General features: G+C 35.2%; 1 protein-coding gene across 2 annotated transcripts in view; it reads left to right on the top strand.

Moving 5' to 3' along the window:
• Apoltp (Apolipoprotein lipid transfer particle) overlaps window positions 1-26,915 on the top strand; it is a 6,186,292-nt gene that overhangs the window by 3,965,322 nt on the left and 2,194,055 nt on the right. For both annotated transcript variants that reach the window (XM_081762641.1, XM_081762640.1), the window contains exon 38: window positions 7,444-7,691. In XM_081762641.1, the coding sequence (XP_081618767.1) occupies window positions 7,444-7,691 (248 nt within the window). The remainder of the gene's footprint in view (window positions 1-7,443; window positions 7,692-26,915) is intronic.

Consider the following 26,915-nt stretch of genomic DNA (forward strand, 5'->3'; position numbering starts at 1 on the left):
TGTTATTATTCCAATATTACTCATTTATTAGTGCTCTACCGACAATAAAATGAGTTGTTCACCATGATTTCAGATGTATTAATTTTCCAACAGGGTGAGTAACACCAACTGCAAATATTTACTTGTCTTTTCCTTTCAGGCTGGAGATGTGATTTATTATACACGTAGAACTGCTGACAATTTCCCAGTTGGGGCTAGGGAAAAGAACGCCCCAAAATGAATCGTTATCATCCTCTAGTTATGAATGTAAAGGGGGGTTTGAACAAATTGTAAGTCTTTCAATTATTGCACCGTTTTAAATTATTACGCTGAGGCTGTGATGTATTTTTTTTTCTAAATTCGAATCCCACACCTCTACCTCCTTTACTATTAGCTTCCAGACATCATAACTAGAGTTGTTCTCCTCAGAATAAGCGGATAAACCCTGAGGCCAGCATATGCTTCTATACTGCAATATTGTGGTACAGTGGTAGTGGTTTCTCCAGAGGGAAGTCGGGTGCAAGACTTCTCAATAAGTATAGATAAATTATTTGTATGTTAATTTGATATTATCACCTCTAGGTGACCTAACCACCTTTATCATATCGCCACACCACTTGCAAACCACAATACGTACCAAATTTCAGAGAAGTAAATCCCCACGTTAAGCGGGTTTGCATATCCAGGCTCCTAACTATGACAACATTTACGATCACTCCAACCCCAATGGTTTCAAACATTCAACCTGTTGTATATAAGTTATTACGACTTAAAATTGAATGTAGTTTATACGAAAAAGACTTTTGTGCATTGCAAGACCTTTTTCGCCCAAATATTCACCACAAAATTATAGTCGTATCGACATAAAAAAAGTATGGACAGGAAACCACTTTACAGTAAAGTGTAAAGAAATTCAGTGAAGACGTACGAATTCGTGGTGCCTTTCCCGTGGTGGTCTAGTGGCTAGCACGTGCGCCTCTAGCGTACGGGGTCTCGGGTTCGATTGCCGGCGGGAGAGCCTTTGTGATTTTAACTGTCCTCGATGTTTCTGTGTTCGTGTCCCTGTCGTTCTAGGTGATTGGAAAAAAGTCAAGTAAGCAAATAAAATTAAGTAGTAAGTAGTTCAAATAAGTTACTGAGACATGTTCGGTTAGTCAATTAAAAAAAAATTGGTCGAGCTGTATGGGTCAATAATCTATCAATCATAAGGTTATGTGTTCAAATCCTGTAGGAAATTTTCATTTTGTTTTTGTTTTTTTTCTTAAAAGTGTGTTCCTATTTTCATCAGATTACTGAGAACATTTCTTTGAATAAATCTTTGATAACTACTTTTCTTTCAAATTCGATTAGAAGGGAACATTATATGAATTGCAAATCTAAAGTAAACAGCTGAAAACAAAATATTAAGTATGTTCAATATTTCATTATTATCCTTTGATTTGTAATGAAACACTAATTATAAGCATTCATCATTTCAGAAGATTCTCCCCGGGTAATGGTCAATATCTGAATGAGAGAAAACTGATAGAACATTATTAGTCCCCTTTTAGCATGATCGAAGATATGGCCACGAAGGGAGAAATTTATGTCGACATGGTCTCAAATTCTCCCACAGGTCATGCCCTGTAATCATCACTATTTGAATGGTTTCCTTAGCAAATACTTAGGAAGAATATTACATTTATTTCTCGTTCTAAGTTTTGAAATTACAAAATCATAATTTAAAAAAAAGAATTATAATACGATATGTATAAAGATATATGGAACTAATGAAGTAAATATTATTGTGTAAGTTACCGATTTCTAGTCGGATTGAAACTAAAATATTCGTTTGCATCGCACTTTAAAGTAAATCCTTTCTACATAATTCGTACTGGAAAGCATGTTTCACTCCAATTACGTAATCAATATTTTTAATAATATATTTTTATTGTAATTTTTTACTATTCAATGTCCTATACACTTCATTTCACAAAACAAAACCTCGCAAATGTATAGTAGGCTAGTGAATATTATCAAATAATTTATCATTTAGTTTACGTAAATACTGCATTGCCTGAGTTGAATCTTCGTACTTTAACAAGTAATAATAATAATAATAATAATAATAATAATAATAATAATAATAATAATAATAATAATAATAATAGCCATAATAATAATAATAATAGAAATTCTTATAAGAATTTCAGGCTTAATAAATGAATTCAACGTGGCCTCTATTCGAAGTTCTATTTATTCGAATCCGATAGAAATTAAAGGAGAAACTTGCAGAACAGGTAACAAAAAATGTTACTTTGGTGAGATTGGAACTAACCTTTAAGAGTTCCTTACAATTTAGCTGATTCACTGAACGTTTCGGAAAAACTTGTCTCTATTTTCTTCTTGTTTATAAACGTTTTACAATCATTTCCTTTAAGCTTGAACGACAGGAACACGAATACAAAAACATCTAGGACGATTAAAATTTCAAAATTCCCCTACCGTGAATCGAATCCGGAACTCCGTACACCAAAGGCACACGTGCTAGCTACTAGACCAGCGGTAAAAGCGAATGAAATGTATTTTGAAGTGTATGAAATTTATGCCTATTTCGCCCTAATGTAATATGCCTATTGATGTTTTTATGTTTACTGTATTCGTTACTTTGAGGAATGATATATGCTATTCATATACGTTGTATTACGTATTTGTCCATAATTATTATATAAATTATCAGAATTATTTATGATCTTTCATGGAAATTCGCTGGTGCATGCATAGTAGACAGACAGTATAATTGGAAGGTGAGTTCAAGAGATATTACGTATTTCGCCGACATTATCTAATAGCTATGTAGAAGAGATAGCGAAATCGAGTCTACCTACTGAAGATGGAACTTCCTTAAGAGATAAAATGATATGTATAGAGTTTGAGGTTGATATAGTTGTTGTTGCAGAATCTAAAAAGAAAATTAATAAGACGTAGAAAACTTGAGAAAGGCTTCTGAAGAATATGGGATGAAAATAAATGAAAGAAAGACAAAATCCATGGTGATTAAACGAAGGATGTGTGTCAAAAATAGAATTAGGAGCGGGAGAAAAGAACAAATGACTAGTTGTCGATATCTGAGTAGTATTATTAGTGATGATATGGCATGCGAACGTGAAATAAAAGCAAGGACAGAAATGGCGAAAGAAGCATTTAGGATGAAGAAAATACTATTTTCTGGGACCTTGAATAGAATTTTTTTTTTTAAAAAAAAAAGACTCATAAAATGCTTCGTGTACAGTATTTTACTGTATGCATAGGGCAGAAACATGGACATTACGCAAAAATAATGAGAAGCATTTGAAGACTTTTGAAATATGTGCGTCGAGAAGAATGGAGAGAAATAGCTGAGTCGAGAGGAAAACGAATGAGAGGGTGTTAGAAGCGGAAGGAGAAAGATATTAAGAAGAGGAAGAGAAACTGGTCGGGATATTGGCTAAGAAGGAACTGTATCATGAGGGATGTGCTACAGGGTATGGTGGCAGGAAAGAGGGGGAGAGGACAAATTAGAGTATATATAAACAGAATTAGGCTACTGGCGATACCAAAATCAGAATCGTATGTGAAGATGGAAAGGTTAACAGAAGATCGTGGAGCATGGCGGCTTCTCAGCCGTGGTAAGTGACCCGCTGGTAATGGCGGAATACTGCTGATGATGCACAGTAGAAACAGAAAAATCCACTTTACTGTCATTGCTAATACGAATCAAAATGCAAATTTCTACAGGCTGTCAAAATGCCTTGCTCTAAAGGCTGTAGGGCAAATCATAGGTCGAGTAGCTATGAGAAAAACTGCCATTCAGGTAGCTTGGGGTATGGGCTGTGACAAGAAAACAGTGAAGAAATTGATTTAGTGGTATGAAGAAAGTGGAGAAACTTTCACATCTCAGCCAAAAAGTGGGAGACCGATAATAATAATAATAATAATAATAATAATAATAATAATAATAATAATAATAATAATATTAATAATAATAGTAATAATAATAATAATAATAATAATAATAATAATCATCATCATCATCATCTCAGGTATTTATATTTATTTCCAGCAAGACTTTAGCATACTCTCCTAGTACACTATTATTTTTTTAAACAGTCATTATAAAATTGTCAAGATAATTTTAAAGAGCCATTATAAATGGTGCTTTATTTATTTATTTCACAATTCATTTCTGCCAGTAGCTTTCGCTCCTTTACTCCCTCTTCATGCTTAACCAGGAGGAAGCTGCCGGACCTCAGACTGGGAACCACTGCTTCCATTGAGGAATTCTGACAGCCTGTTAGAAATCTGCATTCGGATTAATATCAGTAAACTGCAATCTTTTGTTTTTACTGCGCATGCACCAGTAAATTTCCATGGAGAACATAAATAATCCTGATAATTTATGTAATATTTATGGACGAATAAGTAGTAGAGCCTATATCAATACCATATACCATTCCTCAAAGTAACGAATATAGTAAACATTAAAAAAATCAATAGACATGTTACATCAGGGCGAAATAGGTATAAACTTCAGACACTACAAAATACATTTCGTTCTCTCTTCCCGCTGGTCTAGCGGCTAGCAGGTGTGCCTTTTGCTGTACGGGATCCCGGGTTCGATTCCCGGTGGGGAACATTGGATTTTTAACTGTTTCAGATATTTTTGTATTCGTGTTCCTGTCGTCCAAGCTTAAAGGAAATTATTGTATAACCGAGTAGAAAATAGAGACGTTACTCAAACACATTCGGTGAATGAGTTCACTTAAAGAAAATAAAACAAAGTATCTAAGGCGTTTGTCTGTAAATTGTAAAGAAGTCTTAAAAGTTAGTTCCAGTCCCACCAAAGTAACATTTTTCCTTTACCTGTTCTCAAAGTTTATCTTTTTATTTCTATCGGATTCCAATAAAAAGGACTTCGAATAGAGACCACGTTGAATTCATTTATTGAGTAAGCATGAAATTCTTATAAGATATGGCTATGATTTATTATTATTATTATTATTATTATTATTATTATTATTATTATTATTATTATTATTATTATTATTATTATTATTAGTTAAAGTACGAAGTCTCAAATCAGGCAATGAAGTATATACGTAAACTAAATGATAATTTACTTGATAATATTCACTAACCCACTGTACATTTGCGAGGTTTTGCTTTGGGAAATAAAGTGTATACGACATTGAATAGTAAAAGTATTACAATAAAAATATATTATTAAAATATTGATTAAGTATTTGGAATTAAACAAGCTTTCCAGTAAGAATTATATATAGAGAGGATTTATTGAAAGTGCGGTGCATATGAATATTCTAGTTTTAATCCGATTTGAAATCGATAACGTACGCAATAATATTTACTTCATTAGTTCTATAAAACTTTATGCTTATCGTTTTATAATTCTCTTTAAAATTATGATTTTGCCATTTTAATCGTAGAACGAGAAATAAAGGTAATATTCTACCTAGGTGTTTGTTAAAGAAACATTTCAAACAGTGATGATTTCAGGGCAAGGCCTGTGGGAGAATTTGAGACCCTGTCGATATAAATTTTCCCCTTCGTGGCCATATCTTCAATCATGCTAAAAGAGGACTAATAATTTTCTATCAGTTTTCTCTTATTCATATATTGACCATTACCCGGGGAGAATCTTCTGAAATCATGAATGCTTTAGCTTTTCATTACAAATCAAAGGATAATAATGAAATATTGAACATACTTAATATTTTGTTTTCAGCTGTTTACTTTAGATTTGCAATTCATATAATGTTCCCTTCTAATCGAATTTGAAAGAAAAGTAGTTTCCAAAGATTTATTCAAAGAAATGTTCTCAGTCCTCTGCTGAAAATAGGAACACACTTTTAAGAGAAAAAAACAAAACGAGTACCTCCTATAGTACCTCCTATATGAACACACAAACTTATGATTGACAGACTATTGACCTAAACCACTCAACAAGTTCGTACGTTTTTACTGAGCTTCTCTAGATTTCTATGTAAAGTGGTTTCCTGCTCCATACTTTTTTTTATGTTTTGTTTATGTCGGTACGACTATACGTTTGTGGTAAATATTTGGGCGTAGCAGGTCTTGCAATACATAAAAGTCTTTTTTGTATAAAGTGCATTCAATTACGTCGTAATAACTTGTATACAGCACGTTGAATCTGTGAAAGGATTGGGGTTGGAGTGATCGTAAATGTTTTCATAGTTATGAGCCTGTATTTGCGAACCCGCTTAACGTGGGAATTTACTTCTGTGAAATTTGGTACATTCTAATGTACTTAAAACCGTACACGCTTACATAAATATATTGATGACAAGGAAATTTGACATGCCACAGAAATTGTAATCTTAGTTCCATTATTACCTTCAGCGGTTAGTAATAATAGGAAGAAAAGAAGGTAATTCATTATGTTACAAAATGTTTGTTTACTAATTAAATCGTCGCGATGGACCATAGTACATCTTCAAGAACCAAAAAACCAGGCCAAGATATTCTCCTCAACATTATTTTGTTAATTGCGATCCCTGACCAGGACCAAGGCATCTCTAGAATGAATGTCACATGTACTGAGTTAGTGAAATTCAACACGTGATTTTTTTTTGTCCTTTCCTATGTTGTGTTGCTAAGGCTTATTTTCAACCAGACGTCAACGCAAATGTTTCAATTACATCAACCCGAAATTTTCCAATGTTAGATAACCTATACCTCTTTTATGCTCAAAATAATTTACATTGGAAATTAACCAAGTATTTTGTTTCATCTCTTTTTTATTCTAAAACTACAGACATATTTACATAGGCGATATACATCTTCACAATTTTCGTATATTAGCTACAAGACCTTACACATAATATAATTTTTGGCAGTGTATATATTTATTTACTGATGTGTTTTCTATCAAAATGACTTATGTTAAGGTGTTTATGCACTACTTGTGAGAACGTCAGTATATGGTGCATACTGAATTGTTAATGAGCATCAGGAATTATGGTTACAAATAATTGATTTGCTATTTTTGTTACCCTGGGCTATGCCATCAAACAATCGTTCACATATGATGATCAATGTACTCAGCATTTGCTTAATATTGCAAGAGCCCTTAAGCATGATTGACTTACCTTTACGCTCTGGCAAACACTGAAATAAGATGCACATAGCTGGTAGACGTTAATTTCAGTAATAGTCTTCTATGGTATTTATGAAGATGGTACTTTCAACGAAGAACATAAAGCTTATTTAAAAAGAAAGAAACGGATATAATCAAAGGACATGCGTCCATTTTGAGGGTTCTGTCAACTCATTCCTTAATTCATTTCAAATATTTTTGTATTGTCTTTTCTATCACTTAAATGTCTAGCTTTCGAAATGAAGGCATTGTTATTTAATTTTTATTTTTTTACAGAATTTTCATTAAAAATTTATTTTCTTTTTTTTCAGTTCATTTTTGATTCGACATGGCAATATTTGAATGGGACCTACTTAAAATCAAGTGTTCATATTGAGACGCCATTGCAGCAACTAAATTATTTTCAAGGATGTTTGTTGTTTGATCATAAGAGACTTGATGAAACAATTGTTGTTGGCACCGAGATTTCCTATGAGCCTGGAAGTAAAATTACAGTCAATGGGCTATTAAACAAAGATACATTAACTGTAAATTTACATAGCCCCTATGAGCATTTCAGGTCAGTGAATTACCTACTTTATACTTCTTTGGTTTTCAGGCTTTCTTGTGTACCACTGTATTACAGTTCCTACAATTTCAAACTTATCTATAATGGATAGTGTGCTAATATTAGGAAACGAATACAAATTCAATGCGTGTAATTTTATGTATAAGCACTAGAGTGCAAGAACATTATTTGTTTGCTTGCAGTTCGCATTTCCAACATTAATTCCAGTTTAATATTATTCAGGCGAAAGACGCATTTACATGTGTATGTTCAGCTCTCAATGACTCAGAAACTAATTTTCTGTAAAATATACTTTGCTCATACTCTAAAAAAATGAAACTGGAATGTGAAAAAACAAGTCAACAGTTGATGATATCATTACGTTTACATGCTTCACTCACCCATAAAGCCTCTAATATGGTGCATACTTCCCAGTCCTTAGAAAATGAATGCTGAATAAGTGTTGAGCTCAGTTCCTCCTGGTAATCTTAAAATTGCGATCATGCCTTGAAGAATAGTATTATCTGTCAGGAAAGTAAATGTACACCTATTTTTCGAGTTTGGCATTCCTGCTCTCTATCTGTGGAGAGTATGAGAATTAAATCAATCAAATGTTTACTGAGGGGCAAAAAGAAAAGTTTAATCTGAATAAGACATTGCAGAGGGACACAAGCTGTGAATACGAATAGTACATAGTGTAAATAAAGGACGACACCGAAAGAGAAAGCCAGAAACAGCTGTTAAACTTAGAAAAAATGAGTAAAAATTGTTGAAGTGGGAACATAAAACACAAATACAACAAATACGCCGACAACTAGTGGTGGTGTAGTGGTTAAAGTGCTGGCTTACAAATGCAAAGGTCGCCAGTTCGAATCTTCGGTGAGGACATTTTTAAGATTTTTTGTTAATAATACATACAGCTCATGAGAGATGATGAAAGAGGTCGTATTTAGTCTTTCGTAGCAATTATTATTGGTAATGTTTAGTACTGATAATACTTTTTGTCTTTGTGTATTGCTTTTATTCTTTTCTTCATTTCAAAAGAGAAGAATATCCGAGCAAATGCCACCAAAATTCCTCATATTTTGAATGCAAACGCCATTTGCAATTAGTAAAGAATAAAAATTGAACGTTCCGATGTAGCTGCAAAAAGTAAAAAGACAAACATGGAAGTGGAGTGTTCGAATCCATACTCATGGTTATTAAAACTACAATTTCTACATGCCTTACACCTCCCAACCACGTTTCTACGTTAGCAAGTAAGAGGTTTGTGTTTATGTTAGGCTGGTCAATACGTTTTGCAAAGGGCCCGGTTTAGCTCTGACGCACCACAGGTGCGAGAAGGGAGCAAATCACTTTTTCTCTCTCCCTCTGTGTGTCTATTTATCTATCTATCTGTGTATATATATATAACGCTATTTGTGAATGCCATAACCACCCTAATTTTCAGCGGATTGAGATTAAACTTGGCACAAACATTAATTGTTGAAATATCTTCAGTTCGTTAACCAGAGTAATCAGACGAAAATGTTCAAAATGGCGGCCCTTTAAACTCTTAAAAACTTCCAACGGAACCAAATTTCGCCCATAAATGGATATTCAGAAAGTTTGAATAACTTTTCCTCTTTTACTGAAATATATGTGTGCAGAGACTTATTGAAATATTGGACCCGATTAATCGCATAAAGAAGGTTCATGCCCTTTCGCTACGGACAGGCTTTTTTTCTTGCAGGAGGGGGTTATTTTCGTATCGGAACAAGATGATTGTTAGTGATGATATGAAATTACAACATTGAAGTTGAAGTAACTTGTGAAACGTGTTATTTTAAAGAATAATATAATAAATGTGCTTTCCTCTAACACAGAGAACTGTAAAGCATGTATTTGGAGTTCGGGAGCGTGAATGGCAAGGAGTGTTATTTGATTTGCTTTTTAGTAATACATTGCATTGCAAATAAAGGTAGGCAACATTAGTGGTAAGTAAAACTACAACAATAATAAATAATAATAATAATAATAATAATAATAATAATAATAATAATAATAATAATAATAATAATAATAATAATAATAATAATAATTGGTGTTGCTTGTGGCAAGGCAATATCTTTCTCAATTCTTCTTCAAACGTAATGATTGTAACGCCATATCTCCCTTACAAACACATATTAGCAATTTATATCGAGAGAACGGGAAACTGTTGAGTGATGGGAGCAACGTTGGACAGTATGCACTCATAGCACTCAGAAAAATAAGCGATTTCAATGCAAAATGAAGGAAGAGTCATTGCCATGGGTAGTCATGGAGCCAAGCAGAGCCAAAATGTCGACAACCTATATCGAGAGAACAGGAGGTGTTATTGAGATAAGACCAACGTTGGACACCGTGGACCCATAAGGCGCATCGAAAAAATTAGGGGGGCGGGCGCCAGCCAGCCTTACTTATTTCCACATTATAATAGAAAATTATATTGTCGAAATACACACACGAGTTAGCTAGTAATATTTCATATTATTATTATTATTATTATTATTATTATTATTATTATTATTATTATTATTATCGACAGCGTCTTTTCATTACGTGTGCATGTTTGACATGAAGCCAAAGAAAAGATCCATCATTCGTAGAAAGAATAAGAATAGGCAGGTACTTTAATTGTGAACGACGGCGAAAAATACGAAAAGAGTGACAACCTTAGCGAAAAGAAAAAATACTTTCTCTCAAATGGATAAAAAATCAAGCCGAGATAGATTCGAACTCGCATGGACGGCGCGAACAGCCAGTTCATTGTCAACTTTTTTTTAACTGACTCACCGAACGTGTTTCAGTAACTTACTTATTGCTAATTTTACTTGATTAACTTGCTTTTTCTAATAATTATAACGACAGGGACACGAACACAGAAACATCGAGGACAGTGAAAAATCATAGCTGCTCTCCCGCCGGGAATCGAACTCGGGACACCATACACCAAAGGCGCACGTGCTAGTCACTAGACCAGTGGGGAGGGCACTGCTCACTTTCTGTGTCGTTAGGGATTACGACCACTGTATTGCCAGCTATCACTTCTGTGGGTTGTATACCTACATGCTCTTCATATAATGTAATAAATGGGTCATGCTGGGAATAAGAAAAAGAACATTCCTTGGACAAAACGGAAATTATTTTCATCATAAATATTTATCTACGAGGCATGCGCAGTAGTATATTTCAGAATAGTTACTGTTTAGTTCAGTAAACGAAGAAAGGGGTATAAAAAAGCAAATATATCGCGTCAACGAGATCGACCAGAGTTGACAGGCGGAAGCAGATGTGTAGTAATACAACAACTTTGTTAAATTGATAATTGGTTCTTTATTCTGTAGTAGATCGTATCACAACTTTACGGAAGAGCAGAGAAAGACTTACTAACGCTGTCATATAGTAAGCTTTAGTAACACGATCATACAGACACAAATGGATGTAGCTGTGAGTACTACAACTTGGATTTAACGAAAGCCGTTTAGATATTCAGTGGTTTGCAGAGTTGTATAAGACACAAAAAGTTGACACAATACAATTCTTCATACCTCAGCTTCCAGTAACTAGATACACGCAATTTCTGGATAGATACTGAAACTGCTGTCGGATTTTAATACATGACGTATTGCAGGATACAAAATGCTTTGCATTACTTGTTTGTTTGTAGACAGCTACTAGCTTAGTGTTACGAAAGGTTGTGTATAAACTAGAGGTAGCCAATTCCGGAATTATTAGTTTTCGGACTCCCGAAAGTAAAACCGGACAAATTCCGGAATTCGGAAAATTCCGATTTTGGAATAATTCCGAAATTCGAAAAAATCCGGAATTTAGAAATTTCTGATTTCGTTTACATTCCGGAATTCGGAAAAATCCGGATTTTTTCGAAATCCGGAGTTTTTCTCAATTGCGGAATTTTCTAAATTCCGGATTCTTCCCGAGTTCCGGAATTCTGAATTATGGATTTTAACTGAATTCCATAATTTTCGAAATCCGGAAAGTGAAAGTTCTGCTTCCAAAAAATGTATTTATTTTGGTTAATATGAATCGTGGTGGAAATAAGTCTTTGACCAGGTAATGGCGACTGCTTTGAAAGAAATAGAGAGTATGAGAATTCAATCTGTCATATTTGTAGTTTCGTGTGGAGAAAAAACAAACTTGTGAACCAACGGTTAAGAGAAACTCAAGTTATTAATGTAAACTTTTCCGACATTATAAGAGAAATACGAAAGACATTTTGAATCGAAGAAATATAACACACAAGTTTGCAAGCGGAGAAAAAGAAACCTAACGTAACCAGACTAAAAACGAATCGTTTACCGCGTAGCGATCAAGGTCAAGCTGTTTTCCAGGGCGAGTTTCGAGTTGAGTCGAGTTTGATAACGGCTCGCTCGCTCGTTCAGCTCGTCTTAACTCTTTTTTAAATAAAGGCCTGATTAGACTGGAAAGCGAAAACCATGAGGAATGTAAGCACTAATGTGGAATACTTTTTAGTGTTGCTCACGACAGGGGTGTGTCTCGTCTCGTTTAGTGCATCTCGTGGGGCACTTTTTGTGTATCTCGTCTCGTCTAGATATCGAGAAGACAAGTTTTTTTTTATTATTACGATACAGCCTCAAATGTCGTAATCACCAATATAAGTATATACTGTTGTTCTTAAAATCAAGGCTGAGACCTTCACTGTCGGATTTTTGAGCCCAAGCAGAAGACCAACTCGGGTAGCGATATCAACCGGCTCGGCTCGTATCAACTGAGCGAACAGCTCGAGTCGGCTCGGTTGGGATGAGCCGATGACCCGAGCCGGCTCAGTTGGAATGAGCCATCGACTCAGCTCAATTGAGCCGATGGCTCGAGCTTTCTCGGTTGGGATGGGTCCTCTACTCGGCTCATATGAACCGGTTCAAGCCAGCTAAGTTGAAATTAATCCATCGGCACGTTTTGATTCAGCTCAACTAAGCCGATGGCTCAAATCGGCTCGGTTGGTTGAGCTGTTGGCTCGGCTCACTTCTTCGTTCGGTTTGATAGTGAATGAGCTGTAAGCCGAGCCGCTCGAGCCGTTGATAAGCCTAAACCCGGTCCCAGCTATTTTGAACATGTTTGGCTGAAGCCTATAACTTTTAACAATTTTTGGCTCGAGCCCGAAAATTTGCACATTCGGAACTCAAACCCAGAACGTGACCGATGTCCTTCCCTCTGAAGACTTCTCGACGACCGAGATCGACAGTCAATTAGCTTTTACTATTCAGATACAAACCGTATATCTTTTAAAGATTATACACGGTATTGATATAATAATAATAATAATAATAATAATAATAATAATAATAATAATAATAATAATAATAATAATAATAATAATAATAATAATAATAATAATAAAAGTTTTAAGCTTGCCGTTGAAATTTGGCAAAACTTACTTAAAAGTAGAGATTTCGGGGAAAGGGTTCCGTACCTTCAAGACACTGGCATAGGGAAGGGGGGCCCGGAGGGGCTGCCCCCCAAAGAGGTCCGACAATGTACTTTGGTACTTTGATGTTTGTAATTTTTTATATATTTTTATGTTTATATATTTTTTGTTCGTAATTTTTCTATATGTGCCTATAACAGCACTTGCCCCCTCAAACACACATCCTGGCTTCGCTACTGCTTCAAGACATACCTCTGCAACTACCAACGTTTTAAACTACAACGTACCATTGAAGTTTCATGTAGAAAGTATTCTACTGTATGTTTTAAGGAAAATAACTGTAATAAATATAAGTGAATATCACGCAACAGTAAGGCATATAATAAACTAATTTTTAGGATATGCAGAGGTAAATATAAAAGCTTTGCTACAAAATACCTACACAGAGCATAATTCAATGAGCTCTGAAATATAATGTAACGAAATAGCCTATGAGATTCAGTCTACATAGCAATTGTTACTTAAAGAATGGGCATACACTATTTCGAGAATCGAGACAAGACGGGAAATGTTTATGATACTTTTCGTCTCGTCTCGATTCTCATCTCCAAAGCGAGACGAAAATTTTGAGTTAGCCTTGTCCCGTCTCGAATGTAAAATGTTAATTCTCATGTTATTTTATTTGTTTTAGAAACGAGATGAGAAATTCCTCTTCTCGTGGGCAACATTAAACCAAACCGAAATATTCTTTCCAAATGTCACGTTTCTGCTTGTAATGGTATGATCTGAGCCATAATTAGCTCCTAGCTTTTAATCTTCTACGAGATAATAATAATTATTATTAGTATATTATTATTATTATTATTCCTGAAGATTTGATAGTTAAAATATTGAAACATCCGAGTATTCAAATATCTGAATATAATAAAACATATGTTATCGCTGATCAATCGCCATCAAAAATCCTAAAGTAAAAAAGAAATTACAATGTGCATTCGCACAAGCACCTTGACCACTGAACCGCGATCGCTACGCGGTAAAAGATTCGTTTTTCGTCTGGTTACGTTAGGTTTCTTTGTCTCCGCTTGCAAACTTGTATGTTATATTTCTTCGGTTCAAAATGCCTTTCGTATTTCTTTTATGAAGTCGGAAAAGTTTACATTAATAACTTGAGTTGTTCTTAAACCGCTGTTTCACAAGTTTGTTTTTTCTCCACACGAAACTACAAATATGACAGATTGAATTCTCATACACCCCATTTCTTTCAAAGAAGTCGCCATTACCTGGTCAAAGACTTATTTCCGCCACGATTCATATTAACCAAAATAAATTCATTTTTCGGAAGCGGAACTTTCACTTTCCGGATTTCGGAAAATTATGAAATTCAGTTAAACTCCGGAATTCAAAATAATTTCGGAACTCGGAAACAATCCGGAATTTAGAAAATTCCGCAATTGAGAAAAACTCCGGATTTCGAAAAAAAATCGGATTTTTCCGAATTCCGGAATGTAAACGAAATCTGAAATTTCTAAATTCCGGATTTTTCCGAATTCCGGAATTATTCCAAAATCGGGATTTTCCGAATTCCGGAATTTGTCCGGTTTTACTTTCGGGAGTCCGAAAACTAATAATTCCGGAATTGACTATCCCTAGTTTATACACATCCTTTCAGAACACTAAGCTAGTAGCTGTCTACAAACAAACAAGTAATGCAAAGCATTTTGTATCCTGCAATACGTCATGTATTAAAATCCGACAGCAGTTTCAGTATCTATCCAGAAATTGCATGTATCTAGTTACTGGAAGCTGAGGTATGAAGAATTGTATTGTGTCAACTTTTTGTGTCTTATACAACTCTGCAAACCACTGAATATCTAAACGGCTTTCGTTAAATCCAAGTTGTAGTATTCACAGTTACATCCATTTGTGTCTGTATGATCGTGTTACTAAAGCTTACTATATGACAGCGTTAGTAAGTCTTTCTCTGCTCTTCCGTAAAGTTGTGATACGGTCTACTACAGAATAAAGAACCAATTATCAATTTAACCAAGTTGTTGTATTACTACACATCTGCTTCCGCGTGTCAACTCTGGTCGATCTCGTTGAGGCGACATATTTGCTTTTTTATACCCCTTTCTTCGTTTACTGAACTAAACAGTAACTATTCTGAAATATACTACTGCGCATGCCTCGTAGATAAATATTTATGATACCAATAATATCCGTTTTGTCCAAGGAATGTTATTTTTCTTATTCCCAGCATGACCCTTTTATTACATTATATGAAGAGCATGTAGGTCTAAATACCTCATGTATTACATAGAATGTAGGTTTAACTCTTCCAGCAAAGAAGAAACATGTGATCATAGTACACAACCCACAGAAGTGATAGCTGGAAATACTGTGGCCGTAATCCCTAACGACACAGAAAGTGAGCAGTGCCCTCCCCGCTGATCTAGTGACTAGCAAGTGCGCCTTTGGTGTATGGTGTCCCGGGTTCGATTCCCGGCGGGAGAGCATCTATGATTTTTAACAGTTCCTTATCTTTCTGTGTTCGTGTCCCTGTCGTTATAAGTTATTAGAAAAAGCAAGTTAAACGAGTAAAGCAAGTAATATTAGCAATAAGTAAGTTACTGAAACACGTTCGGTGAGTCAGTTAAAGAAAAAAGTGGACAAAGCACTGACTTTTCGCGCCGTCCATGCGAGTTCTAATCTATCTCGGCTTGTTTTTTTTATCCATTTGAGAGAAAGTATTGTTTCTTTCCGCTACAGGCAGAGACGGATCCAGGACCGACTTCCGGGGGGGGGCGGTGGGTTGTCATACTGTTACTTTTAAGGGCTCCAAACTTTGAGATGGGTTTTATTTATATATATAAAATGAAAAAAGTTCCCTCTTCTGAGGGAACGATCGCCCCCCCTGGATCCGCCCCTGACTACAGGTAATCACTCTTTTCGTATTTTTCGCTGTCGTTCACAGTTAAAGTAACTGACTACTCTTATTCTTTCTACGAATGATGGATCTTCTCTTTGGCTTCATGTCAATCATGCACACGTAAGAAAAGACGCTGTCGATAATAATAATAATAATAATAATAATAATAATAATAATAATAATAATAATAATAATATGAAATATTACTAGCTAACTCGTGTGTGTATTTCGACAATATAATTTTATATTATTATGTGGAAATAAGTAAGGCTAGCTGGCGCCCCCCTATTTTCTTTTCGATGCGCCTCATGGGTCCACGGTGTCCGACGTTGGTCCCATCTCACTATTACCTCCTGTTCTCTCGATATAAGTTATCGACATTTTGCCTAAAGAGGGCGCTGCCGTGGCTCCACGACTACCCATGACAATGACTCTTCGTTCATTTTGCATTAAAATCGCTTATTTTTCTGACTACTATGAGTGCATCTGTCCAACGTTGCTCCCATCACTCTACAATTTCCCGTTCTCTCGATATAAATTGCTAATATTTTGTTTGTAAGGGAGATGTGGCGTTACAATTATTACGTTTGAAGAAGAATTGAGAAAGATATTGCCTTGCCACAAACAACACCTATTATTATTATTATTATTATTATTATTATTATTATTATTATTATTATTATTATTATTATTATTATTATTATTATTTTACTTACCACTAATGTTGTCTACCTTTATTTGCAATGTGTTACTAAAAAGCAAATCAAATGACACTCCTCGCCATTCACGCCCCCGAACTCGAAATACATGATTTACAGTTCTCTGTGTTAGGGGAAAGCACATTTATTATATTATTCTTTCAAATAACACGTTTCACAAGTTACTTCACCTTCAAAAAAAAGCCTGACCGTAGCGAAAGGGCGTGAACCTTCTTTATGCGATTAATCGGGTCCAATATTTCAATAAGTCTCTGCACACATGTATTTCAGTAAAAGAGGAAAAGTTATTCAAACTTTCTAAATACCTATTTATGGGCGAAATTTCGTTCCCTTGGACATTTTTGGGGGCTTGAAGGGCCGCCATTTTGAACATTTTCATCTGATTATTCTGGTTAACGAACTCATCAAGATATTTCAACAATTAATGTTTGTGCCAAGTTTAATCTCAATCCGCTGAAAATTAGGGTGGTTATGGCATTCACAAATAGCGTTATATATATATACACAGATAGATAGATAAATAGACACACAGAGGGAGAGAGAAAAAGTGATTTGCTCCCTTCTCGCACCTGTGGTGCGTCAGAGCTAAACCGGCCCCTTTTCAAAACGTATTGACCAGCCTAACCTAAACACAAACCTCTTACTTGCTAACGTAGAAACGTGGTCGGGAGGTGTAAGGCATGTAGAAATTGTATTTTTAATAACCATGAGTATGGATTCGAACACTCCACTTCCATGTTTGTCTTTTTACTTTTTGCAGCTACATCGGAACGTTAAATTTTTATTCTTTACTAATTGCAAATGGCGTTTACATTCAAAACATGAGGAATTTTGGTGGCATTTGCTCGGATATTCTTCTCTTTTGAAATGAAGAAAAGAATAAAAGCAATACACAAAGACAAAAAATACTAAACATTACCAATAATAATTGCTACGAAAGACTAAATAAGACCTCTTTTACCATCTCTCATGAGCTGCATGTATTCATAACAAAAATTTTTAAAAATGTCCTCACTGAAGATTCGAACTGGCGACCTTTGCATTTGTAAGCCAGCACCTTAACCACTACACCAAGATCATGGCTCGGTGATCGTTTAGTTGTCGGCGTATTTGTTGTATTTGTGTTTTATGTTCCTACTTCAACAATTTTTACTCTTTTTTCTAAGTTTAACAGCTGTTTCTGGCTTTCTCTTTCGGTGTCGTCTTTTATTTACACTATGCACTATTCGTATTCATATCCTGTGTCCCTCTGCAATGTCTTATTCAGATTAAACTTTTCTTTTTGCCCCTCAGTAAACATTTGATTGATTTAATTCTCATAATCTCCACGGATAAAGAGCAGGAATGCCAGACTCGAAAAATAGGTGTACATTTACTTTTCTGACAGATAATACATACGATTACATATTTTGGTAAAGGTGATCTCTATTTGCGGACCTGGTAGCATGTTAAAAGAATACCCTAAATGGTCGGACAACTGGACATTTTAATACTTGTCATACAGAAATAAAGCTGTCGATGTGAATCTTAAATATGGAAAGACTAATATTCTTTTCTCTCCAAACCGGTAAATGTCGTACATGCAACGATGTACGAAGTGCATGAAATGTGAACAATCATTTGAAAGAAATAGGAATACGTTATCTGGATACTGAATATTTATTGTCTATATCCAGAAAACTATTATCCTTCAACCCCTGACTGTAGCAAAAATGCAGGGATAAAGAGGCACTCCTGAAGGGAATTCCTAAGGATCTAAGTATCTCTTTCAGACTTAGTCTCTGGAAGGTAATCCCGCTTTTTGTGACCAGAAGTACATACCGTGTCATCTTCAAGTAAACATCAATAAACCTCAATATTAATTTTAATAGTACCATTCTTAATAAATGAATCATAAGAGATAGACTATGCTTTCGATCCAATGAATAAATTCTTATTCCTATTGTTATAATATGATTCCTCTTATTAGTAATAGTAATTTTCTTCTTCTTTTGCTATAAGTAGAAATAGTTTACATTTCATTCCTTGATTAATTCATCTGTTCATAACTACTGGATGTCGTTCTTGTTTTTCTTCCTCTTTTCCCCTATTGATAAAATGCAGTTTGAAATTCTATAAACAAAATAGCCTCAGGATAGACTTTCCCTTTTCTCTACCTCTCTCTTCTTTTTCCTTCCAAAAACACAGGTAGTATAACACTATCTTGGCGGTATTTTTTGTGTTGTTGTTTACTTACATACAACAGAACGTTTTCAAAAAACGATACTATATCCACCATTGAAGCTTAAAATATATAAAACGATAATCATGCCTGTTGTTCTGTATGGTTGCGAAACATGGTCACTTACTCTGAGGGAAGAACATAGACTGAAAGTATTCGAGAACAGGATCCTGAGAAGAATATTCGGACCCAAGAGGAACGAGAATGGGGAATGGTGGAAACTTCATAACGAGGAACTACGTAGTTCATACGGTTTACCCAACATTGTTAGGGTCGTCAAGTCTAGGAGGCTTAGGTGGGCAGGTCATGTAGCTAGAATGGAAGAAAGTAGAAACGCTTTCAAAGTCTTGACTGGAAGAGCCATAGGAAAACGATCATTAGGAAGACCTAGGCGCAGATGGGTGGATAATATTAAGATGGATCTCGCAGAGATAGGAATACAAAGTAGAAACTGGATGCAATTAGCTAAGAATAGAAGTCAGTGGAGAGCTTTTGTGAACGCGGCACTGAACCTGCGGGTTCCATAGGCCATAGAGTTAGTTAGTTAGTTATATCCCCCATTTATATGACATTACAAGATGTTATGAGGATAATAACGAAATCAGTTGTTAGCCATTTTGAATATATTTCCGGATGATTCTAGTACAGTTAAAACGAAATAGCATTGAGCTAAATATTTAGGAATTGTTTATGCTTAAAACTATTGTATTATTTTTGTAAAAATTTAAAAAAATGAAATATTTATGAGTTAGTATTTTGATTAAGAGAGTTTATACAGGGTACCAAACAATTGAGTGTTCGACATCGAAAGAATTAATTTTTTCCTGGCGACGTGATTTAGTAACTTTTCTCGGGCTATCAGCTTGGTGAAGGTATTGATATCTGACGTTTCGAATGCGATGTCTGCATTCTAAACGTCGCACAGTGGTACATTTTCCAAATTTCCTGGCTAAAACCTCTATTTGCATATAATTTCATATTTTTGCTACTCAGTTATTTAGTACATAAATGAAAAAGTTTAAAATTGTTGTAGTATCGTCGTTGAGTAATAGAATACGTCTTATGATCTTAATTTTGCCAGGTAAAGTGAAACTATACATTGGATTAAATTTATAACATTCAGAAATCGTTCTTTATACATGTGCAATTTGTAAGTTTGTGAGCATGTACGAGCACCATAATTTCAGATAAAGCTATCAATAATGTTGTACTATATGAATATGGGCTGAAAATGGTTATAATGTACTCTCAAAAATACTAAATAAACATATATTTTATACACACTTAACACACATAATTACACAACAATAAAATTACTGTTTGAAATATTATATGCGTGTGGCAAAATAAACCAAACCAAAAGAAAATCAGAGAATGTTTTAAAATGAAATAATAATAACAAATAATTTTCTTTAAAAAAATAATTAGAAGTTTATGCGTAACAGTAATTTAGTCACAATCAAAATTCATAACTGAAGACTGTAGGTTCTCTATTTGTTTTTCTATGTATTCCATTTCTGCAACAATAATATCAGAACCTATATTAAAGTTTTATAAGTTTGCAGATTTGGGGAGAAGATAGATGAGGATTTTTCCAAATCATTTTGCTGCTTTTAATTCTAATCTGAAATGCAACAAAAGATGTGTCAAGCATACCTCCATCAGATATATTTTTATCATTTCTAAGTCTTGATGATATTCTTTATGACAGGAACTCCCACTACATCCTCATTTGGAAATGAGTTGAATATTTTCCATTTCTTCGAGATTCGAGGAATGGACTTCGATTACTTTTTAGCAATGTGATTTAAAACCCCTTGCAACGTTGTTTCTGCAGCTTTATCGGAAACACTAATCTCTGTCTCCTCAGGGTAGCACTTCCTTTTAACTTCTAGAACAGTTCTGTGCTCGAAGAAAATATTACTATTGGCATCATTTGCAGCTAATCTCATGACATTATATTGCGATTTTGTTAGCTTGACTTCAACAATAACTGACAATGCCTTTCTCCCTGTTAATAGCACTATGGAATCCGATGATGTTATATATGTCTTTCTATACTTGGAAGTTATGGTCGGAGTTGTAAAAATAATGCCCTTTACTACTTTCGCACCCTCCGTTTCTCCTGCAGCTCCTAGGCTCACTTGCGTTGAAAATGCAAGTTCACTTTTAGTTGTTCTTGCTCACAATTTTACTGATTTCCTCCTTTATGAACGGTCGCTACTTTCCGCAAACCCAGCCACTGGACGCCCATCTCCCTGACTCATTTCAGCAGCATCGATGGGAAAACTGGTGTTCTTTTGCAGCCATGGTCGATTCTGGCCAAGAAGTGTTTGTGTATATCTCCTTGTCTTTTGCTATCTAATCTCAAAATCGCATATTAAATTATTCAACCCAACTTTCAAGTCTCTAGAATGTTTCAGTTTTGACCCGGTTAGCCTAAGTATATAGTCTCTTACAAATTTGCATTTTCCTCCAAATTTTAGTGCTGCCTTTTCTTGTTATAACATAAAAGAATTCCTTCCTTCTTAGAGATATATGTCAGCTTCCTGATCCTGAAAGTAAATAAAAGATAAAAGCACTTGTTGTATAATTTATTCAAATACTTTGCAAATACTTGCGCGCAGACCTAACTGCGCTGTTTCCGGTAATCTGTATTGACGACTCCAAAAATGCATTACTACTTGCAATTCTCTTTTCCCTGCAAAAGAAGGCAACCAAAAATATCGGCGATTGGGTTGGTTGAGAATCCGAAAGGCGTTGGACCAAACCTCAATTTTGTTAGAAACATCTCAGTGAGGCAAACTGCAACTAAGAGAATAAAATAAATTGTTGAGAATGATGATTTTATTATCGTGAAGGCAATGGATGACGCAAGTTACATAACGATCTTACTTAAGCTGTTCAAACAAAACGAAAGGTAAAAGAAAAACAGATATCAGAGGAAAGCATTTCTCTCCTTTTTTTAAAAAAAAATCGTAGAAAAACGAAAAAGTTACATAATGTGAATGTTTATAATCAAAGCTTCAAAGCATAAAACAAAACATCCATACGAAACGGAAGGAGATACAAACACACAATAAAGGACATCACTGGCGTACTAGACTTCCGGGCCTCTCATGCAAGATGTAGCGATAGGACAATATTTTTAAACACAACTCTTATAATAATAATAATAATAATAATACTAATAATAATAATAATAATAATAATAATAATAATAATAATAATAATAATGGAGTACTATTATTATTATTAAAAACTCGTTCCCATTTTGAAATCTCTGAATTTGCTTAAGATGATGTCTTCATATAGCGGTCATGTGTGCACTTTTTGTGAATGAGCGGTGCCTAGTGATGTGAGGTGGAAAATTTTCTAAAAAAATATCAGTAATCAAGTAACAATTCACCAGTAATCATAAAATTAGTTGAATTCATGTACAGAAATGTAAAAAAGGGAGAGATCGTTTAAAGAATTTGAAAATTTTCATGGCTTACACAATTTTCAATACTATGTACACTGTAAAAAATATCGGGAAGGTTTCTCATCTTCGGGGAAAGATTTTGCATAGAAAAGTCTACGTTTCCGGACAAATCAACAGAACGTTACTCCACTTTAACGAAAATAAGACACTTTCCGTAAGAAATCAGGAAGGATTCGGTGTGTTCAGAAACGGAAACAAGTTTTCTTTATTTTAAAGGAATTTTCTCATACATTTCCCATAATTTGATGTTACTTTTCCTTTATTTTACGGTAAACTAGCTTTACCTGGGTACTCGGAAACTTTTTACTGATGCATCATGGGAAATAAATGAGAAACACTTTTCGTAAACGAAGAGTGTGAATATAAATAATTTCGGAATTACGCGTGCAGACGATTCTACCCATTTTTTCATATTTCTTACATTTCCAGGTTAGGGTAAGGTTAGTATTTCTTTTAATAGAGCATGTATTAAATGGGAAGCTTCATTACTATTTTCAGAATGACTTCAGCAGGTCTCAGTGTCAATACAGTGTATACGTATATGCCATACAAAGTACGGCATATTTTTAGAAGTGGGGGGCCAAAATATTTTGCTTAAATTTTGTATTTTCTTGCTATAGTTTCAGTATTTGTTTATGGATTAGGTAGGTTAGGTTAGTTTAGGATATTTCGGTCATTACTCGAGCACACTGTTGTATCAAATTTTCACACAATTATTGCATTTTTGCAGAACATGCACTAAATGAGGAGCTAGTACATAAACCACGAACCAACTTGTAGGTGGCCACTAAAAAGCACGAATGCTATCTAACCGAGTCAGAGCAGAAGCGCAGTAGGGTGGCCCGGGCGGAGCGACGCGGTGCGTCCGTAGGGAGCAGGCGCGTCAATGACGGGAGGCATACGCATAAACGAGGATGGTGGAAAAATACATAAAATTTCCGCAATAATTTTTACATGGTGATTTTAAATGATTTTGGCCTAGTTCCAAAAAATATCCCAATCCTATAATAGGGATCACTCGAGCAGACAGTCCTACCGAAAAGAATATATATAGGCAAAATACGATGTAAAACACTTTTCATGAGAGTGTGAATATAAGTGATTTCGGCATTACTCGTGCAGACGATTCTACCAAATTTTCACATATTTCTTAGATTTCCAGGTTAGGGTACAGGTTAGTATTTCTTTTAACAGAGCATGCACTAAATGAGAGGCTTCATTATTACTTTCACAATGACTTCAGCAAGTCTCAGTGTCAATACAGTGTACACATATGTCATACAAACTATGGCATATTTTTGCAACTGGGGGCCAGATTATTTTGCTTAAATTTTGTACTTTCTTGCTATACTTTCATGTATTTTTTATGGTTTAGGTAGGTTAGGTTACTTTGGGTTAGTTTAGGATATTTGGGGCATTACTCAAGCAGAAGGTTCTACCAAATTTTCACACATTTATTGCATTTTTGCAGAACATGCACTAAATGAGGAGCTAGTGCATAAATCACAAAGCAACTTGTAGGTGGCCACTAAAAAGCACGAATGCTATCTAACGGAGTCAGGGCAGGAGCGCAGCAAAGGGGTCCCGAGCGGAGCGAGGGGGTGCGTCCGTAGACTTTCTTACTATATTTTCTATACTTTTTTTTATGGTTTAGGTAGGTTAGGTTTCTTTGGGTAACTTTTGGTCAGGTTAGGTTAGGATATTTGGGGCATTACTCGAGCAAACGGTTCTACCAAATTTTCACACATTTATTGCATTTTTGCAGAACATGCACTAAATGAGATGCTAGTGCATAAACCACGAACCAGTTTGTAGGTGGCAACTAAAAAGCACGAATGCTATCTAACCGAGTCAGGGCAGGAGCGCAGCAAGGGGGCCCAAGCGGAGCGAGCGGGTGCGTCGGTAGACTTTCTTGCTATATTTTCTGTACTTTTTTTATGGTTTAGGTAGGTTAGGTTACTTTGGGTTAGTTTTGGTCAGGTTAATTTAGGATATTTGGGGCATTACTCGAGCAGACGGTTCTACCAAATTTTCACACATTAAAATTGCATTTTTGCAGAACATGCACCAAACGAGGAGCTAGTGTATAAACCACGAACCAACTTGTAGGTGGTCACTAAAAAGCACGAATGCTATCTAACCGAGTCAAAGCAGGAGCGCAGCAGAGGGTCTAGAGCGATAGCAAGATGGTGTGTCCGTAGGGAGCAGGCGCGTCAGCGACGGGGGTATACGCATATATGAGGATAATGGAAGAGCACACCTATACATGCTATACTTTGAGTATCACCCAAATTTCATTTCAGTATGTTGTGCACTGACAGTAATTAGTTATATTCAGATTTCTTTCTTTCTTTCTTTTTTTTCTTTTTCTTTCTTTTTTTTTTTTTTTTTTTACGAAATATGTTTTACATCGTATTTGCCTCTGTTTTGAATTTTAACTTCGTTTTCACACTTTGCACAGTTACGCTCGGTTGCACCAACCAACAATTATGATCGGATAGGATAAACCGTTGATTATTTTTATCTTTCGGTAAGAATCTTACATCGTCGCACCAACAGTTTGTGAGAAAGAATTAACTTATCCACGAATAATCGGACGTTGTATAAAACTATGAGGTTTATGACATGTCATGCAATATCATATATTTGATTGGCTAAAACAGTGCAGTAACAACTGAAAAAATAAAATAAAAAAACTGCATAGAATGTGGTAGCATTTCGTACTAGATATTGGAAGAAAGCGGGCTAAGTTGACTCTTCGGAAAGGCAAATGTGTTTTAATGCTTCTAGACAGACATATCTTTAAGGAAAAAAAAAGAAATTATCAAATACTGAAAAGAAAACTGTATCTGATATTTAAAAAAAATAAAAAACAATAAAAAATAGCGCATTTTTGGGGGGGCGGGGATAAGCGGGATGGCGTGGGAGCTCATGTAGTTCGGATCTTACATTAAGCCTCTCTGCTGATGGGGATGCTGAGTGAGTGAGTGAGTTTGAGTTTAACGTCCCGTTCAGCAGCGAGGGTATATGAGACGTGGACCTACTGATTAACGTGGAATCCGAACCACATGAGCTCCCACCGGGAATCGAGCCCGGGCCTCCCACGATAAAGGCGCGTACGCTAACCGCTTAGCCACGGAGGGATGGGGATGCTAAACTCGAAACCAAACCAAATATGGATATCTAGGGCCCAAATATTCAAGGAAAAAAAGCTGTGCTCTAACAGATCACAATTCTTTATCCACCTGTTAAGCGACATGTTCAAGTAAAGGTAAATAGTCCCTTTTTCTTAAATAATGTTTGGCTACAAACTACGCTAAGCTTCACAGAAATACTGTCTTTTCTTAAATTCAACGTTGGGTTTATGCGCTAAGTATAGGCATACCATAAGTAGAGGGTATGATAGGAAGAGTAGAAAATATTAGGGTTGAGTAGTGTAGATTAAGTTAAATTACGTTAACTCAATGCTTTGCCGTTATTTTCAAATGTAGGTTAGGGTAGAGTATGTTAGGTTACGTTAGCTCAACGTTTAACCATTATTTTCACAAGTAGGGTAGAAAAATTAAATGAAATAGTTCGGTTTAACGTCCCAAGATTATTTCCCTTTAGACTAAGGGAGACGATGATTGAAGGAAGTGAATGATGATGGTGAATTGGTGGAATTAGAATGTGGGAGGAAAGGAGTACCCTGGGGAAAAAGACGGACACGATTATGTCTAAAACAAATTTGCGTGGCCGGCAATCGAACCACAACCCAGAGAAATGAAGGATAAAGTAGGTAAGGTTACGATAGATTAGCTCATCGTATTGCCACGTCTTACCATTTTACTTTATTTAACATCTACGTCAGCAAGAAATTCCCTCTTCGCTACTCTGTTTGAATAACTTTTGAAAGCACAAGTTTTAACATAGATTTACATTTGCATCGCCGTGCCAGTTCTGCCCAAAACAATAACAACGGTTGAAGTTTACATTTGCATTACCAATTGGTTATGTTTTATTCCAGAAAATACCATAGCATTAGTGTTTGTAAATATGACTCTTTTAATTATGCAAAGTTTATGTTAGTAAATCACTGTCGTGTTTGCGTAATGGTAGCAATTGGCGATGCGGTACAGATTTATGTACGGATCCAAGCACAAATTTCTTCCATATATAGGCCCTAATCCTATTTCTTTTTCACCAAATGTAGTTTTGTATGTTAAATAATCGTTCTTGAGGTGTTCCGTAGAATTTAAGTATTAACAGTAATGAAAATATTCTAAAGATACATTTGAATACTAAGGAGGTATTTTAGATAACAGAGAGGTTCCCTAAAAGCGGCTGCCTCATTGAAATGAAACATGACAGAACGGAAGTGAAAAACCTACATGCTGTGTTAGAAAATAAACACGTCACTATTATCAGACGAAGGTAGTCCTACCACGACATGAAAGTCATACTACTCCTCAT

Source organism: Thermobia domestica, chromosome 6, assembly GCF_964235325.1.
Source record: "Thermobia domestica chromosome 6, izTheDome1.hap1.1, whole genome shotgun sequence".
Taxonomy (NCBI): domain Eukaryota; kingdom Metazoa; phylum Arthropoda; class Insecta; order Zygentoma; family Lepismatidae; genus Thermobia; species Thermobia domestica.